A 15923-nucleotide genomic window follows, 5' to 3' on the forward strand; every position below is an offset into this window, starting at 1 on the left:
AATGCTGAATTAGTCTGTGGAAAGGTTTGCTTTGCAAAGAGCCTGATACATGTGTTCTATAAAGCCACTATGAAAGTATCACTTGGGCCTCAAGGTTACATGAAAGCTATAGTCAAAAGCATGCAGTATGGCTGCGACTCAAATGACACCCTATTTCCCATATTGTGCTGTGCTTTTGATCCTATTTGGCAGGCCTGTGTGACTCTAGTCAGTAGTAGTGTACTTTATAAGGGGAATAGGGTGTCATTTGAGACAACCTATGTGTGTTGCTTTACCCTTGTGAGTGACCAGAGTTCCATCTCCTCTGCCCAGCTACCTGTTCCCAGACGGGCGCACCCAGAACCCAGACCTCACAGGACTGTGTGAGCCCTCGCCACAAGACCATATCAAAGTCACACAGGTAGGTTCTCTCTCTCTCTCTCTCTCTCTCTCTCTCTCTCTCTCTCTCTCTCTCTCTCTCTCTCTCTCTCTCTCTCTCTCATTCATATATATATTTATATATATATATATATATTCATAACCTCACAGTACATACTGCACTTCCTGAATCTCGGGTCCTGTTTAGTAGGGGAAAAGTTTTGAAACTGAGTGAAACGCATAGGAACGCGTCCAGTAGAAAATTCTCATTCGTTTTCTGTTTCAAAACGTTTTGCTGTGCTGTGTCCTCCTGAACATGACCCTGGCTCTTTTTAGTTGCCGTATACAGTACGAACCAACCTCCGCTAAGGGTGCTTTAATGTGCTCTATTTGTATGAATGTGTTACCCTGTGCTCAGCTGAGATCTGCTGAAATCCCATGGCTGACTGTGTGTATCTCTGTGTGTATGTCCTCAGGAGCAATATGAGCTGTACTGTGAGATGGGCTCCACCTTCCAGCTGTGTAAGATCTGTGCGGAGAATGACAAGGATGTGAAGATCGAGCCCTGCGGTCACCTCATGTGTACCTCCTGTCTCACCGCCTGGCAGGTACTGTCCCCCTAGTTTCTTTCACACTTGCTGGGTAGGGCGGGTTGGGTGGGTGGGTTAGTGGGCGGAAGTGTGTGTGTGGGTGCATGCATGTGCGTCCTCATATCAACATGAATTTCCCTAATCCCTCCTCCCTCTCTCTCTCTTATTTTCTTCTCATTCAGGAGTCGGAGGGTCAGGGCTGCCCGTTCTGCCGCTGTGAGATCAAGGGCACGGAGCCCATCGTGGTTGACCCCTTTGACCCCAAGGACCCCATAGGTGGCTCCTGTAGGGGCCTATTCGGGGCAGAGGGCGCCCCCTCGCCCAGCTACGACGATGACGACGACGACCGGCTGGAAGACCCCCACCTCATGATGAGCAAGCTGGCCTGTTCCAAGGTGAGCGCGGTCTAGCTGGGTCCTAAAGCTGATTATGGAGCCCTCTTCTCTATAGCTCCGGGGTGGCGTTTTCTCTAGGTGACAGGTCTAGGATCAGCTTCCCCGCCCCCCAATCTTAACCTTAATAAATGCGACAAATACGTTACTCTTCCTCTATCCCTGGGCCACGTTCAGCAAGGTTCAACACTGGAACGTTCAGATAGAAACTTATTTGACTGAATTTTTCTCAAAGTTTGCCTACTGAATCTGGGCATATAGCCTACAGTAATCCTTGTGGACTATAGTTGAGCACCCCTGCTGTGTGAACTGTTCTGAGGAACTCTTCCCCTCTCTCTTTCTCGCACCTTCAGAGTGTAAGATCACATCGCTTTCATCTTTGACTTCTAAGGTCAAGGTTAGCTTTGCTTCTCCCAGGTATTTGATGTGGAGGGGCCCTTTCTTTTTTCTCCTCCTGTGAGCCGGCCTCTCTCAGCTGTCTGTAACACGTCAGAACTCAGCCAGTGGAGTAAGCTTGAATAGACGAATACTTTGAGAGTGAGACTACACACACAGCTTTGATGTGATGGGGAAAGTTTTCCTCTGGTTTTGAAGAGTAAGTGCAGTGAAAAGTCTCCAGAACTCTCTTCCTGAGCTGTGGGGTGGCGATGTTGGTGCGTTGCAGGTGGAGCGTCCCCCCTCGCCCATGTCCCTGGCGCCCCAGTCCTCCCTGCCCCCCGTGCCCCCCCGCCTTGACCTCCTGCAGCACCGACCACCTAACCCCCCCAGGAGCATCCAGCCCAGGGGCCACATCCAAGGCAAGCTCTCTGCTCATCAAACAGCAATAGACAAATGGGAATGTCACAAGTTGAAATGTGTGAGAGAGGGGCCTATTTAGCCACTGTTTGAGGACAAAATAATAATTCAACCAAAAACCTCAAACAACTTTCTTAAAAAACCAAAGGCATGACAGCTGTTAATTAATGTGCTTCTGTAATAAGTTGACAAATACTCATATGAAGTAGGCTACTTCCTCCTTTGAAAACAGATTCAATTGATTGTCCCAATGGTCTGTAATTGTGCTCTCCTTTCCCCTAGGCGTCCTCCCACCACAAGGACAAGCCTCTCCCCCTTCCCCCAGCCCTGAGGGACCTGCCACCCCCTCCTCCCCCAGACAGACCTCTGTCTGCCGGGCCTGACGGGTGGCTCGGCAGACGGCCCCTACCCTGCACCCCCCTGGGGGAGCCCAAGCTGCCCCCGGCCCCGCCCAACCGCAACCTGGCCGACTGGAACCCCAGGCCAGTGCCCAAGGCCCCCGGACAGCCACCCGGTGTGGGAGACACGCGGGGGGTACGAGAGCTCTCCAACAGACACTCGCTCCCCCTGGCCCTACCCTCAGTGCTAGACGGATGCACCGACGGACAGAGGAACAACAGCTCGCTCAGTCTGGACCATCAGCTGGAGAAGGGAGCCCAGGTCTAACACGATGTTCTGTTAGAGCAGTTGGTTAAATGTGGTTTCACAGACATGGATTTAACCTATACCAAGACTGTGTACAATTTGTATGGGGATCACAAATGGGAATTTACAGAAATAGGACTTTAGCTGTGTCTGACTGTGTGTCTTGTCTGTCTTCTCTGTTCCTCCCCAGAGTTTTGGAGGCACGGCGTCTGGCAGTCAGGTGTATGACAACCCCAAAGTGAAGCCTTCAGTCTCGGCCAATGCCATCTATGCTCTGTCAACAAGGTGCAGTAAAGTACACACACTCCTCTCCCTGCTGTGTGAATGTGTTGTATGATGTATAGGGCCAGGAGTTTTTCCTGAACAAGTGACTTTACCCATGAAAAACTCTGTCCTAGGTATAGCCTATACTCAGAACCCAGAGTTTTCCCTGATCAGGTCCCAAAATCTCCTGGCCTTGGTTATATGAAGTGTCCCCCTCTCTCTCCCTGCGTTGTCAGACCCCATCCAGGTCTGAAGCCAGTGGCTGGGGAGGAGGCCTACGAGAGTGACGAGGAGTCAGACTACATGATCCCCACCTCTCGGCCCGTCCTGGCCCCCATGGCAGCCCCCCTTGTGGTGGCAGAGACCCCAGTCCCCAAACCTCCTCAGCCTACCTCTCTCAACTCATGGTAAGCACCCTCTGCTATAAGTCAGCATATCCTCTCATTGAAAAACACTTCACTGTAAGTTCGTTGATAATGTTGATGATATTGTAGGGGTACTGTGTACATCTTCTGTTATGTATTTTCTTATTCTGACATTTGATTGCACGTCAATAGCGAAAAACATAAGTAAAAAAATGAAATAATAATAATAATTATCTGGCCATATGATGTCATGTCCTATTAGTCTCCCTCCCCTTCCTGTGTTTGGTAGGCCCATGCTGAATGACCTGGATGAAGGACCTCAAATGTACGAAGCCATGTATAACGTCCAGGCCCAGGCTCACCTGGCCAGAGACTCGGGTACTGCCATACCGCAACACTGTCTGTGTGCCAAATGGCACCATTTTCACTACATAGTTCACTATTGACCAGTACTTTTTGGCTACTCTCTGTTCTAAACCCCATCTACTTCTGCTTATTATAAACACACATGCAGTATACCCCATCTTTGCTAGTTCAGCACTCCAGCTCTATTCTCATTTTAGCCCACTAATCTATCCCACTGTATTCTATTCAGTTGCATTCTATTCAAAGAGATTAAAATGTCATTGTTTCATTTCACCCTTCTGACCCCACTGTGAATCCCTCCGTTCCCCAGATTACTCTGAGCTGCCCCCCTTGGCCAGTACCAATTGTCCCATCTGGGAGATCCCCTGCCCGGTCCAGGAGCCCCCTGAGGAGGTAGAGGAGGAAAATGGCTACGACATCCCCAAACCAGTGTTGCCCATGGCCCCGGCCCGACGCACCCTGTCCGAGCTGGGGGCCACTTCCAGCGCCGCCTTCAGCCGTCTCTCCATGGACAGCGAGCCCGGAGCATCCGCCTGTAAGCGTCTGCTTCAGAGCCACCCGTTTCAGACCCCTGTAGTTAATTTGTAGGGCGGGGAGTTTTTCCTGACCTGATCCTGACCAGGGAACACTGGGCCCTAGGTAGTTTATTTGATAGAGACTATGTACGACAAAACGGCGCACCGGATTTGAGTTAAATAAATAGCTAATTCTGTTACTAGAGCCCAGAGTTTTTCCAGCCCAGTCGTGTTGAGGAGAAACTCCTGGCCCTATGTGTCTCGAACGGTTAAACAACCCTGTTTATTTAACAAGGTAGTCCCTAGTGTTGTATTCCTATATTTATACTATTTCAATTATTTTATCTCAGAGCACCCTTATGGCGTCTTCAAGACTTCCGATTGCGAATCGAGATTTGGGCAGCAGTACTGGATTGTAAATGTGGATGCTGCTTGTTGTTCTGTGGTTTGTGATGTGAATGCTGTTTTATTCTCCTCCCTGTCCTTCTAGCCTTCTCAGATTCCAGCGACGCCCCAGAGCGGCCGCCCAAGCCCCTCCCCCGCCGCATCAACTCCGAGCACCGGCCCAGCCCCATACCGCCAGGATTAGGCGGTGGTGGTGGAGGAGGAGGTGAAGGAGGAGGTGGAGGAGTAGCCAACCCCCAGATCACCAGTGAGATCGAGCATCTCATGAGGCAAGGCTACACCTACCAGGACATCCAGAAAGCCCTGATGATTGCACAGAACAATATGGAGATGGCTAAGAATATCCTGCGCGAGTTTGTCTCCATTCCCTCCACAGCTCACATTCTTACATAGTATCTCCTCTGCTCCAGCCCTGCCCAGCTCAGCCCAAAGCCCATCGCCTGCAGTACTAGCGCTTCAGTGCTAACTGGATCCCCTGCAGTCTCCTGTCCGGCGCCCTCTCAAAACTAGCTCACTCCGAGCCCTGCGCTTCACGCGCTTTTTCAAGAGTGTCCGGACGCCTTTTGTAATGTGCTGCAGGGCCACTCCAGATCCCATGGGGTGAAGTGATGATGATGATGATGATGATGGTGGCTCATCGCACAACCGACGCTTCGACGGCCGTTTTCACGTCCTCTCGAGGCCTCTACCGAAATGTAATCGACACCTCCCCCCCAAAAAAACATGTATGTGTGTCTATCTAAGAATTGAATATATAACTAAATATATATTAAATGTGTATAATGTATACATATATATATTTCCAATGAGTTCCGCTTCGAAGGTCTGTTTTTTTTTTCATGTCGTTCATGTCAAGGATAGATTGCAGAGAACAAAGATGGTGATTCTTTGGAGAGAGCACCCTTCTATAGTCCCCGGCCCTCACTTTGAAGAGAGCGACGGTCTTCGTTTAGCATTCAGAAGCAGGCGTTTCCTAGACTCACAGCAGAACATTTGGCAACATGTCAAATATGGCCTTTATTAATATTGCTTTGGTACTTCTTTGGGGGGGGAATGAATGTGTGTGTGGTTTGCCTCAAAGTAGCATGATGTTAGTGTGGGTTGTCTAGACTGTTGTCTTCAGCTGAGGGTGTGTGTGTGTGTGTGTGTGTGTGTGTGTGTTGGGCCAATGACTTGGCTAGTAGGGTTGGGACATGTGATGGCTGACCTAGCTCACTGGCTGACCATTTGACTTAAAACCCCGGTGAAAAGCAAAGCTGTGTTTGACTGTGTTGTTATCTATGTGCATCATTTTCTACTGTGGGTGGCATTATTTCCTACATCTAACCACCCCTAATCATCTCGTCAGTGATTTCGATGACCAGGCTGGGAAGCCTGTGTTTTTTTTCCCAGTAAGACTGTTTTTAGAGGCAGTCCTGGCTCTGCTGTCAGAGCTAGTCAATCGAAGCCATCTGGGAGGTCCCGGTTGGCCCATGTCCCAATCCCTCTTCTATTCGTGTGCAAAATGAATGTGGAATTAATATATTGCTCGGACGTTTTCGTTCTTCTTGTAGTGCTCTCTAACAAGAGTCTGAATGGGAGAGGCAAAGTGTACTGAAATTGAATGGTGAGAGAAAAAGGATTGATGGATTCTAATAAAGGCCCAGTACCGGGGCCAAGATTCTATGATACATTGAAAACCGCTCAGACATGAGGAGAGCTTCGTCCGAGACGTACGCCGAAGCTGTTCAGCGTTGTGAGAAAAATAATGTGTCATCGATTACTTTAATAATATATTATTATTATGATCATTATTGTTATTATTAATTCAGAAGTGCTTTACTGCTGCTACTATTGTTAGTGCTATACAATTAAGCCTTAAATGTACATTTGTGAATATTGTTTAACCTGTCTTTTTTAAAGTGACAGTATCTCATTTGTATTCTTTATTTGGTGACGTAGCATACTTGAAAATGCAAGCAGCTTGGGTTGTGCAATTCAAGCTGACTTCAGTCGTTTTCCCATTTTTTAGGATAGTGTTGGACTGGACAGCCTTTAGAGGAATTACGATGATATCGTAAATGGCACGGTCAGCATATTGACCTAAGTGGTAGCATCAGCAAAACAAACAGTGTGATTGATGAAAAGTAACAGTGTCATAACTCATTCAGAAATCTGTATTGTAGATGCCTCCACTTTTAAAGGGGAGTCTAATCTAATCTAGATTACAATTGTTGCGAGCTTTGTCATTAAGGATTGACTTAATTGCACAGCTGCAAAAAGCCCAGTAGCTTAGTGAACAAGAACATGTAGAGACGCACACCCAGAACATTGACGAGTTGCAGCCCAAAAAAAAAAGAGAAGGGGTGGGGGGAAAGTTGCACATTCTATATAACTCTTGTTTATTTTCGTAAACCTTTTCGGTCACACAGTGACGGGGTTCTAAAGAGTGTATGACTTTCTTTTTCCTATAGAGATATTACAACCAGTGTTTGGGTCAACGCAACAGCAGGGTTTGTGGACCAGTTGGGAATGTGGACATTTTTCTCTCTGTTTTTCGATTGTTAAACACTCCCTGGTTGAAGGAGGACTAACACATCTTCCTCTGTAACTAGGGTTGCAAAATTACTGAGATGTTCCCAAAATTCCCAGGTTTCCCAGAAATCCCAGTTGGAGGATTCCCAAATTTTAAGATACCCTCCCTGCTTTTACCTCGTGATTCCAGGAACAATTTTGCAATCCTATCTGTAACTCAGGAATACCGTATGTACCCTAACCAGACAAGTGACTTCACATGGACTGTTCCCACTCGTCTTGACTCTGAGTTGGCAACGAGTTGTTAAACTCACCAATGCACTCATTGAATTACAGTAGGTGCATCGTGTTCCTGTATGTCTACATGATAGGTCTTCATTCACTTTGAGTTTTCCTGTGTTTTCAGATTCAGTGGTTATAGGGCCTTCAGAGTTTGAACGCAACCCACAAACCTCTATTTTTAGAGAGTCCATACCGATGAATATCCGAATATCCACACGTATTGAATTTACGAAAGAAGCCTATTACTAATTGTCATTGTAACTTGCACATAATTATGTGCTGACTTCTATTACATTGTTGGTTAAAATGTAAACATCTCACTGGCTCACATTCCTAGATTTTTCTCTCCAGGACCGGTACTATTGAGATACATTGGCTTCACCCCTAAAGGTGGAGAAGCTCTGTTAATGGGATTGCCGCCACGGGCTGTAGAATCATCGTATAGGCTAGCTTCTCAACTGTATCTCACGGTCTCCAGACTGGAAGAGGTTTGTGGTGTCTTTTTGTTTCTTTTTCTTCTGTTCCTAGTTGCCTTGAGGGAAACGGTGAAGTAACTTTTGAATGCACCACGTTCAATAGGGATTGTGAGGTTTCAGAATGGAATCACTTATCCTTTAATCTGGATTACTGTACTGATTCTTGTCTATGTATGAACATGGATGTATGTATGTATGTATGTATGTATGTACATTGCCTTCAGAAAGTATTCATACCCCTTGACTTATTCCACATTTTGTTGTTACAGCCTGAATTCAAAATGGATTACATGTATTTCTTGTTCTCACCGATCTACACACAATACCCAATAATGGCAAAGTGAAAGTGCTTAAAAATGTATTGAAAATTAAATGCAGAAATATCTCATTTACATAAGAATTCACACCCCTGAGTCAATACATGTTAGAATCGCCTTTGGCAGTGATTACAGCTGTGAGTCTTTCTGGGTAAGTCTCTAAGAGCTTTGCATTCCTGGATTGTACAATATTTGCACATTATTTTTTTCGTTTCTATTCTTCAAGCTCTGTTAAGTTGGTTGTTGATCATTGCTAGACAACCATTTTCAAGTCTTGCCATATATTTTCAAGCTGATTTAAGTCAAAACTGTAACTCGGCTACTCAGGAACATTCACTGTCTTCTTGGTAAGCAACTTCAGTGTAGATTTGGCCTTGTGTTTTAGGTTATTGTCCTGCTGAAAAGTGAATTCATCTCCTGGTGTCTGGCGGAAAGCAAACTAAACCAGGTTTTCCTCTAGGATTTTGCCTGTGCTTAGCTCCGTTACGTTTATTTTTTATCCTGAAAACTCCCCAGTCCTTAACGATTACAAGCATACCCATAACATGATTCAGCCACCACTTAGCTTGAAAATATGGAGAGTTGTACTCAGTAATGTGTTATACTGGATTTGCCCCAAATATAACACTTTGTATTCAGGACAAAAAAAGATTTTTGGTGATTTTACTTTAGTGCCTTGTTGCAAACAGGAGGCATGTTTTGGAATATTTTTTATTCTGCACAGTCTTCCTTCTTTTCACTCTGTCAATGAGTTAGTATTGTGGAGTAACTACAATGTTGTTGATCCATCCTCAGTTCCTCCTATACAGCCATTAAACTCTCAAACTGTTTTAAAGTCACCATTGGCCTCATGTTGAAATCACTGAGCGTGTTCCTTCCTCTCCGTCAACTGAGTTAGGAAGGACACCTGTATCTTTGTAATGACTGGGTGTATGGATACACCATCCAAAATGTAATTTATAACTTCACCATGCTCAAAGGGAAGTTGAATGTCAGCTTTTATTTTTACCCATCTACCAATAGGTGCTCTTCTTCGAAAACCTTCTGGGTCTTTGTGGGTGAATCTGTCTTTGAAATTCACTGCTCAACTTAGGGACCTTGCAGATAATTGTATGTCTGGGGTACAGAGATGAGGTAGTCATTCAAAAATCATGTTAAACACTTATTGCACACAGAATGAGTCAATGCAATTTGTGACTTAAGCACATTTTTACTCCTGAACTTATTTAGGTTTGCCATAACAAAAGGGTTGAATACTTATTGACTCAAGACGATTCAGCTTTTCATTTTTTATGAATTTGTAAAAATGTAGAAAAATATTTTCCACTTTGACATTATGGGGTATTGTATGTAGGCCAGTGACAATCTACATTTAACTTCAGGCTGTAACACAACAACAAAATGTGGATAAAGTCAAATGGTGTGAACTTTCTGAAGGCACTGTAAGTGTATATTGACTTTTTCTGCATACTATACCAATTTGTGCTACGATACTGTCACTTTAAAAATTAAGTGTATACTTACTAATTTAAAATAATGTGCGGAAATTGCTATGTTTTATTTTATTTAGCATTCCTGTATATGTCAGAATTCTATTTTGCATTTTTCCCCCAACGTTTTTTTGTTTACTTTTGTGAATAATTCTGTGAGCAGTGCCATATGTTTAGAAGTGTCGGTAATGTCCTACTGATGACTAGAATAAGGCATTGTCTGACGAGAGAACATGGTTTCAACCCTTTGGTCTCAGATAGTCCAGTGTTCTCCTTACAGTTCCTATATGCCCTCTCTGCCTATTGGATGGCGTCACCACGTTACACACCAAACCTCCTTTTCTCAATTGGAATTGTTCAACTTTTTACCAGAAGAGGGAGCTGTCTGTCCACATTGCAATGTTTCTCTTCAACAGTCAAGGCGTTTTAACTTTTTGATGTTTTTTAATGCTCATATCACTTTGGAAGTATGCACAGTGCTGTACTGTTTATTAAATGAATAGTAAGACGTCTTGTCTCGGGTCTCTGTTTAACGGTACTTATGCATTGCTCAAGGACTGTGTTCAGCTCTCTACTCTGGTTCACACCTGTGCCGCAGCAAAATATTTTCTTCATCCGTCTAGTTTTTAAATCCCCATGTTTTATACATAACATGTTATTGACTGCTGATTGTGCCCCAGGCTTGGGCTTTTGGAAGACACTTGTCCAATCCCAAATCAAGCCCTTGACCCTATGTACCTTGAGAAGTAATATGGTAATTGCTCCTGAGACCTCCGTAAGTGCATAGGGGTTATGGGTGGATTTGGGATTGGGGAAGTGTCCACCTCTCTCTCGTTGCCTTTCTGCTTCAGCTTTTCTCACTACCAAGTGTGAACTGCCATCAGTGCCACCACGTCCACTTTGGTTTAAAACATATGTCTGTAAGTCAATGCATGTGGATGGTCTGATAACGGGGCCTTTCAGAGTCCATTGTTCTTTGTTATGCATTTTCCATTATAAACCTATTTATTAATTTAATGCTTTACTGCTCCTCCAAAACTTCATAAAATCATGTTTTTTTTCTGGAATTTGAAGCATTTTTTCATGTCTTGAAAAAAATATATATCTACATTGCTATGCTGCATTTATTTTGTCCATAATCATTTATCCTGTTTTATTTATTTTTGCTATTTATCCATTATCATAGACATCCATCAATTTGATGCAATCCTGTCTTGTCACTTGAATCACAAAGAAAAGACCAACTAGGGTTATGTCCTGATTCTCCACCCTTCTCCCGAGTCCAGAAACATGCAGTCGTAGATTTAACAATGGTGGAAACTACCTCAAACGCTTACACTCAATGCATTTAAATCCATGACGGGCAGTGTGCACTCTGCACATGCACGCTTTGGGAGAAGGGTGGAAAATCGGAAACCTTGGACTATAGTTTCTACACTGAACTTGAACATGACTCAATTATCCACATTGGGGTGCGGTTGTCCTCCATTGAATCTCCCAGTGATAAGCGGATGCTCTGCCAGTCCACCTTCCTGTCCAACTCCAACAATCATCCCTGCAGTGATCACTAAGGGACGATCGAGGTCTTACTTGCTTACTTGTCATTTGTGCCTTTATCTGAATCTTAAGTAAAACTCCTTGGTAAGAATTGTTAGCACCATTTTAGTGTTCTTATGAAAGGTCTAAGATCCTTTATGAATATAGACCCAGTACAACCAACTCACTCCTGTTCCCCCTCATCTTGGTATCAATTATAAATGGGATAATTATCTAAATATATTTTAGTACTCTTGGGAAGCAACGTGGGGAAACATGGGAGATGACCAAAACACTGCCTCAGCTATTGTAGTACAGTATACATTCCTGTCTTCACAAGCCAGAAGTGGTCTTCTCTTCCACCGGTGTTTATATTTGGAGTATATACTATACAGTATTCTTTCTATCAATGGATGGCTAGTCCTGTCAAAAACGGAAAGCGGAAGGTCGTCAAGATGATGTACAATCTTTTCAGGCTTAAGGACACAAGTTTTTCATTTAACAGTCATTTTTATTTGGCATTTACTTAATAAAAATAAATTGCAAACAAAAGGAATCCATTCACCTGTCCTGAAGTTAATCTGTCTTTGCAACTCAGATATTACAAATATATCTTTTTTTTTAAATAATCAAAATTAACACTGATAGTTCTTGTCCAAAATATTAACAAACAATTCTTTAGGGGGAGATAATGAAGGGTGTAAGTAAAAAGAACCAAACATACATTTTACCTCATACTATCAAAGATCGATGATTGTTATACTTTTCTCCTCTGACTGAACTGTAACGTATGATTGGGAGGACCATGAGTAAAAACAAAAAAAACTGGTGGCCCTAATGATTGATGCAGACTGAAGTCTGGCGCTCACTTAAGCAAACCAGCTTTTAACCTGTAGTGTCACGAGAGGAAATTCTGGGGTATGTGTTTTAACATGGCCATGAGCGAGCTCTTCGGATCTTACTTGTGATTTAAGAAAGCTCAAACTAAGGAGTGTATTGTTATCAAGTCATTCTCTCCTGTAGAAATGGTAGCAGTCTGACCAACAGATAAAATGGATTCTTGCCATTTTGTTTGTAGAATGAAAACCACTAGGTATGTGTATGTACATGTATACACATATACGCATAACATTTCAGAGGAGTTCAGAGTTGAACATTTTAGTCCCTGTTCAGATGACTTTCATATAGTGTAAATGTGAGATTTTTTTACTTTCAGCATCAAGCCATCAAGGGAAATATAGTATTCTTTCTTACAAAGATATCTACATATGTCCGGATGTTGTGTATCCCTGGAAATAATCAGAATTCATATAAATGTTACAGTTTTGAAAACATAGCTTGTCCAAAAAAAGTGGTGTCTTGGCACAACTTACAAGTTGAGCTACCTACATATTTCTTTACTGAATTAAATATGACCACTACCTTTTTAAAAACAATATCTATCTTTATCCTGTTACCTCATATCTCAGTGATAATGCCTTGCATTAAGCCTGGGAAGAAAACACAACTTTGCTCAACTTGGCATTTCCTCAACTTACCCAATGGCCAACATTTTGACTTATTAGCCCACACAGCTACAAGGATGCACTTTCATGGTATGTTTAGGAATTCATATTGAAGCTTAGAGACCTCAACCAATGTATAGAACAATCTTAAAATTATATACTTTGGTTTAGATACATGAAACCTCTAACAAATTCATTTGACTTGGTGAAAATCTGTTTTTTGGACCTAACTTTTGACATGTGGTTTCTTCCTTCACAGACTTCCTGAAATGATGACCTCTTCCTAAATATTTGGTCAAATTATTCATTTTGTGAATGGTTTCCTAGAAACAAGGGTGGCTCAACTTACCCCTCTCCCCTAGGTCAAAGAGCCATTTTACCTTCACTTTCATAAAAAAACTAGCTGACATTTCACTCGCATTACACACGCAAACACTCCTTCACCCAACTTAAACCAGAGATTCACAGACAAAACATGACAAAAAAATCATAAACAAAACAAAATCAGTGCACTTGACATTCTCACAAATAACGATAAAACAAGTGTGTAAGAAAGTAAGCTATACTGCTAGCTGTGATTTGTAGAATAAGAGGCTGAATGTATAAGGCAGACAAGTTTACGAACAGAAACTGAAAACATAGCGTGATTCTAACCTCTTATTTCCAAAGAGTACAACAACTATGGAAGAAGAAAAAAAGAGTACAACAACTATGGAAGAAGAAAAAAAGAGTACAACAACTATGGAAGAAGAAAAAAAGAGTACAACAACTATGGAAGAAGAAAAAGTAACCAATGACACTTTGGCTTCATCGGAGCTCTGCTATTGGCTATTGTAGTACAAAATAACCCAATCCTGAACAGATAGGAATGGGGACCCCTTATCCATGGATATTTCACCACATATCCTTCCTTCCACAAATAAATCACTGATTTGACCTGATTGGATAGGCCTTCACCTATCCAAATCATGTCAGCTCATTGATTACTCCAATGAAGGAAAGAAGAAAGGATGTATTCCAACATATTCAAACAGGGCCCATCTCTCATAAGATAAGGCCTTACATGTTCATTCACAAAGCCAAAAACAAAGGGAAAACACGTCTAAGATTAGTTTCAGTGGTAAGTAAAAGCTACAACAACAAAAAAATACAAAAAAACTAAACTAAAACGGAATCATGACCCATACTGGAGTCCATTTTGAGAACATAGCTCTAAAGGTTGGATGTTGGTTTACATGGGTAGATGAAGCAGGCTGTATACATGTAGACATGGTTGGTAAGACCGTCATTATGCACCCATGGCCCCATGGTTTCAGTGTACTTCATACAAAGTAGGAAGTGAATGCAGCCAATCACACGCAGAACAACAGCAGGTGGACCTCTAGAGTAAAGCTAGCTCTGGTCCAGGGCGTTAGTTCAAGTTCTTCCACTATGCTGCCGAGGAACGCGCACTAACGCCTGGACAAGAGCTAGTGCAAAGCCTACACAGATGTCCCTTCATCAAAAAGCAACAATCCCAAAACAACTCCTAGCCATGTCTTTTTAAAAGGTTTGTCTCGGGGTATTTTAAATAAAGGATATATACATAATATAATACTCTTCATGAAGAGCAGTTCCAGGCTGTTCTTCAGTGATTGGTTGCCCGAGTTGGCATTTGGATTAAGGAAAATATATAACAAACAGACCATCTTATTTTATGCTCTAACTGGATTTTATGGGTGCAAAGAATAACCACATTCATTAAAATTGCTAGGCTGATCCCAGATCTGTATGTGCTTAGGCCAGCATCTCTGTCATGTTCTTCGTTATGCATAGGAAAAACATGATAAAGTATGAAATAGCATGACTTAAGAGAACATAGCCATGTCCTTTGTTAGCCACTGCCATGCTAAAGAACTACGAATCTGGGATCAGGTTAGAGAACTGCAGCACATATCAGATGAGTTCTCCTGGAAGTTGTAGGCTATGAGGCATCAAAGGATCCATCCCACCCTGAGAGAGTGAACTGGACTGGGAGCAGCTGCAGCAGTCGCCCCCTCACACACCTATGCTCACTTCTGCACGTACATATACTTATCACCCTTTACTCCAGAGGACAAACACACACACACACACACACAATGTGTAAATGTGCTAATGGACTGTATCATAGGACAGCTGGTAAGGAACATTCAACACCAACACAACATTACATTGTATTAACCACTAAAGTTCAGATACTAAAAAATACAATTTTAACTATAATTTTGATGAGTAGTTGTACAATTTATAAGGATGGTAAAAAATAGCCAGTGTCCATAGTTACCTGGTCACTAGGAGGTTTCTTGTCTCCGTTGACACTTAAAAGCACGGCCTCCTCTGTGTTGTCACTCTTCATCTCCACCACTATGCCGCCCTTATTCGGTTTGGTACTAGAAGGACAGCTCGTAATCACCAGCATGACCAATATATTACCCTTTTCACACTACTACGAGCTGGCCTGTTTATGCCTCCACCATAGTTGCGATACTAAAAAGGACAAGAAACTATCCCAGCCACCACAGTACGGTTCGGGTTAGCACGATAGTGTGAAAAGGGTATCTGATAGCAACTATAATGACACATCAGGTAAAATCATGGAGAAATAAAAACGATGAGCTATTGTAGAGATATCGGCTGAGGCATATCCAACAAATTAAGTGCTCTGATTTTTTTTTTAAATCTCCAAATGCACAGCTCCTCCAGCAATCCTGGTTGGAGGATTCCTGGAAAACCTGGGAATTTTGAGAATGCTTCTGGAATTTTGCAAAACTTAAATAAATAAAAAATGTGGAAAACACACTTACAGATCCTGCTTGCCTGAACGCCCACATGGGAGCTTGCCCTTCTTGTACAGGAAGTACAGCACACTGCCAAGGATAGCCAGCAGGAGAATACAGATGATGATGACAGCTATGATCACACCGCTGCCCTCTTGTGGGACAAAGAAGAAGAGGCGGAACCACGGGTCATTTCCTGTCCGGTAATTGCTTTATGATAACATCGTCCTCTTAAGGAGTTTCTGATGATGCTTGTGCTGTGTGTGTGTGTGTGTGTGTGCGCGTGTGCGTGTGTGCACGCGGTCGCTTGC

The 15923-nt window shown here is 43.1% G+C and overlaps 2 protein-coding genes across 6 annotated transcripts in view; one reads left to right on the top strand and one right to left on the bottom strand.

The window, feature by feature from the left end:
- Nucleotides 1–8389, top strand: part of cbl (Cbl proto-oncogene, E3 ubiquitin protein ligase) — a 55302-nt gene extending 46913 nt beyond the window's left edge. Inside the window, 11 exon segments of the mRNA XM_045703474.1 lie at nt 313–400; nt 834–965; nt 1130–1342; nt 2004–2099; nt 2101–2136; nt 2417–2794; nt 2970–3064; nt 3280–3450; nt 3698–3786; nt 4085–4309; nt 4780–8389. Coding sequence (XP_045559430.1) covers nt 313–400; nt 834–965; nt 1130–1342; nt 2004–2099; nt 2101–2136; nt 2417–2794; nt 2970–3064; nt 3280–3450; nt 3698–3786; nt 4085–4309; nt 4780–5087 — 1831 coding nt within the window. The 3' untranslated portion in view covers nt 5088–8389.
- Nucleotides 8390–11799: 3410 nt separating this feature from the next.
- Nucleotides 11800–15923, bottom strand: part of mcamb (melanoma cell adhesion molecule b) — a 52103-nt gene continuing 47979 nt past the window's right edge. For 3 of the 5 annotated variants that reach the window (XM_045703478.1, XM_045703475.1, XM_045703476.1), the window contains 3 exons: nt 15640–15766; nt 15120–15225; nt 11800–14895 (listed from right to left, as the gene is read on the bottom strand). In XM_045703478.1, the coding sequence (XP_045559434.1) occupies nt 14866–14895; nt 15120–15225; nt 15640–15766 (263 nt within the window). In that variant the 3' untranslated portion in view covers nt 11800–14865. Of the gene's footprint in view, nt 14901–15119; nt 15226–15639; nt 15767–15923 lie in introns of all 5 variants that reach the window. The other 2 variants (XM_045703479.1, XM_045703477.1) reach the window with 1 other exon arrangement.

Source organism: Salmo salar, chromosome ssa20, assembly GCF_905237065.1.
Source record: "Salmo salar chromosome ssa20, Ssal_v3.1, whole genome shotgun sequence".
In the NCBI taxonomy this organism is placed as follows: Eukaryota; Metazoa; Chordata; class Actinopteri; order Salmoniformes; family Salmonidae; genus Salmo; species Salmo salar.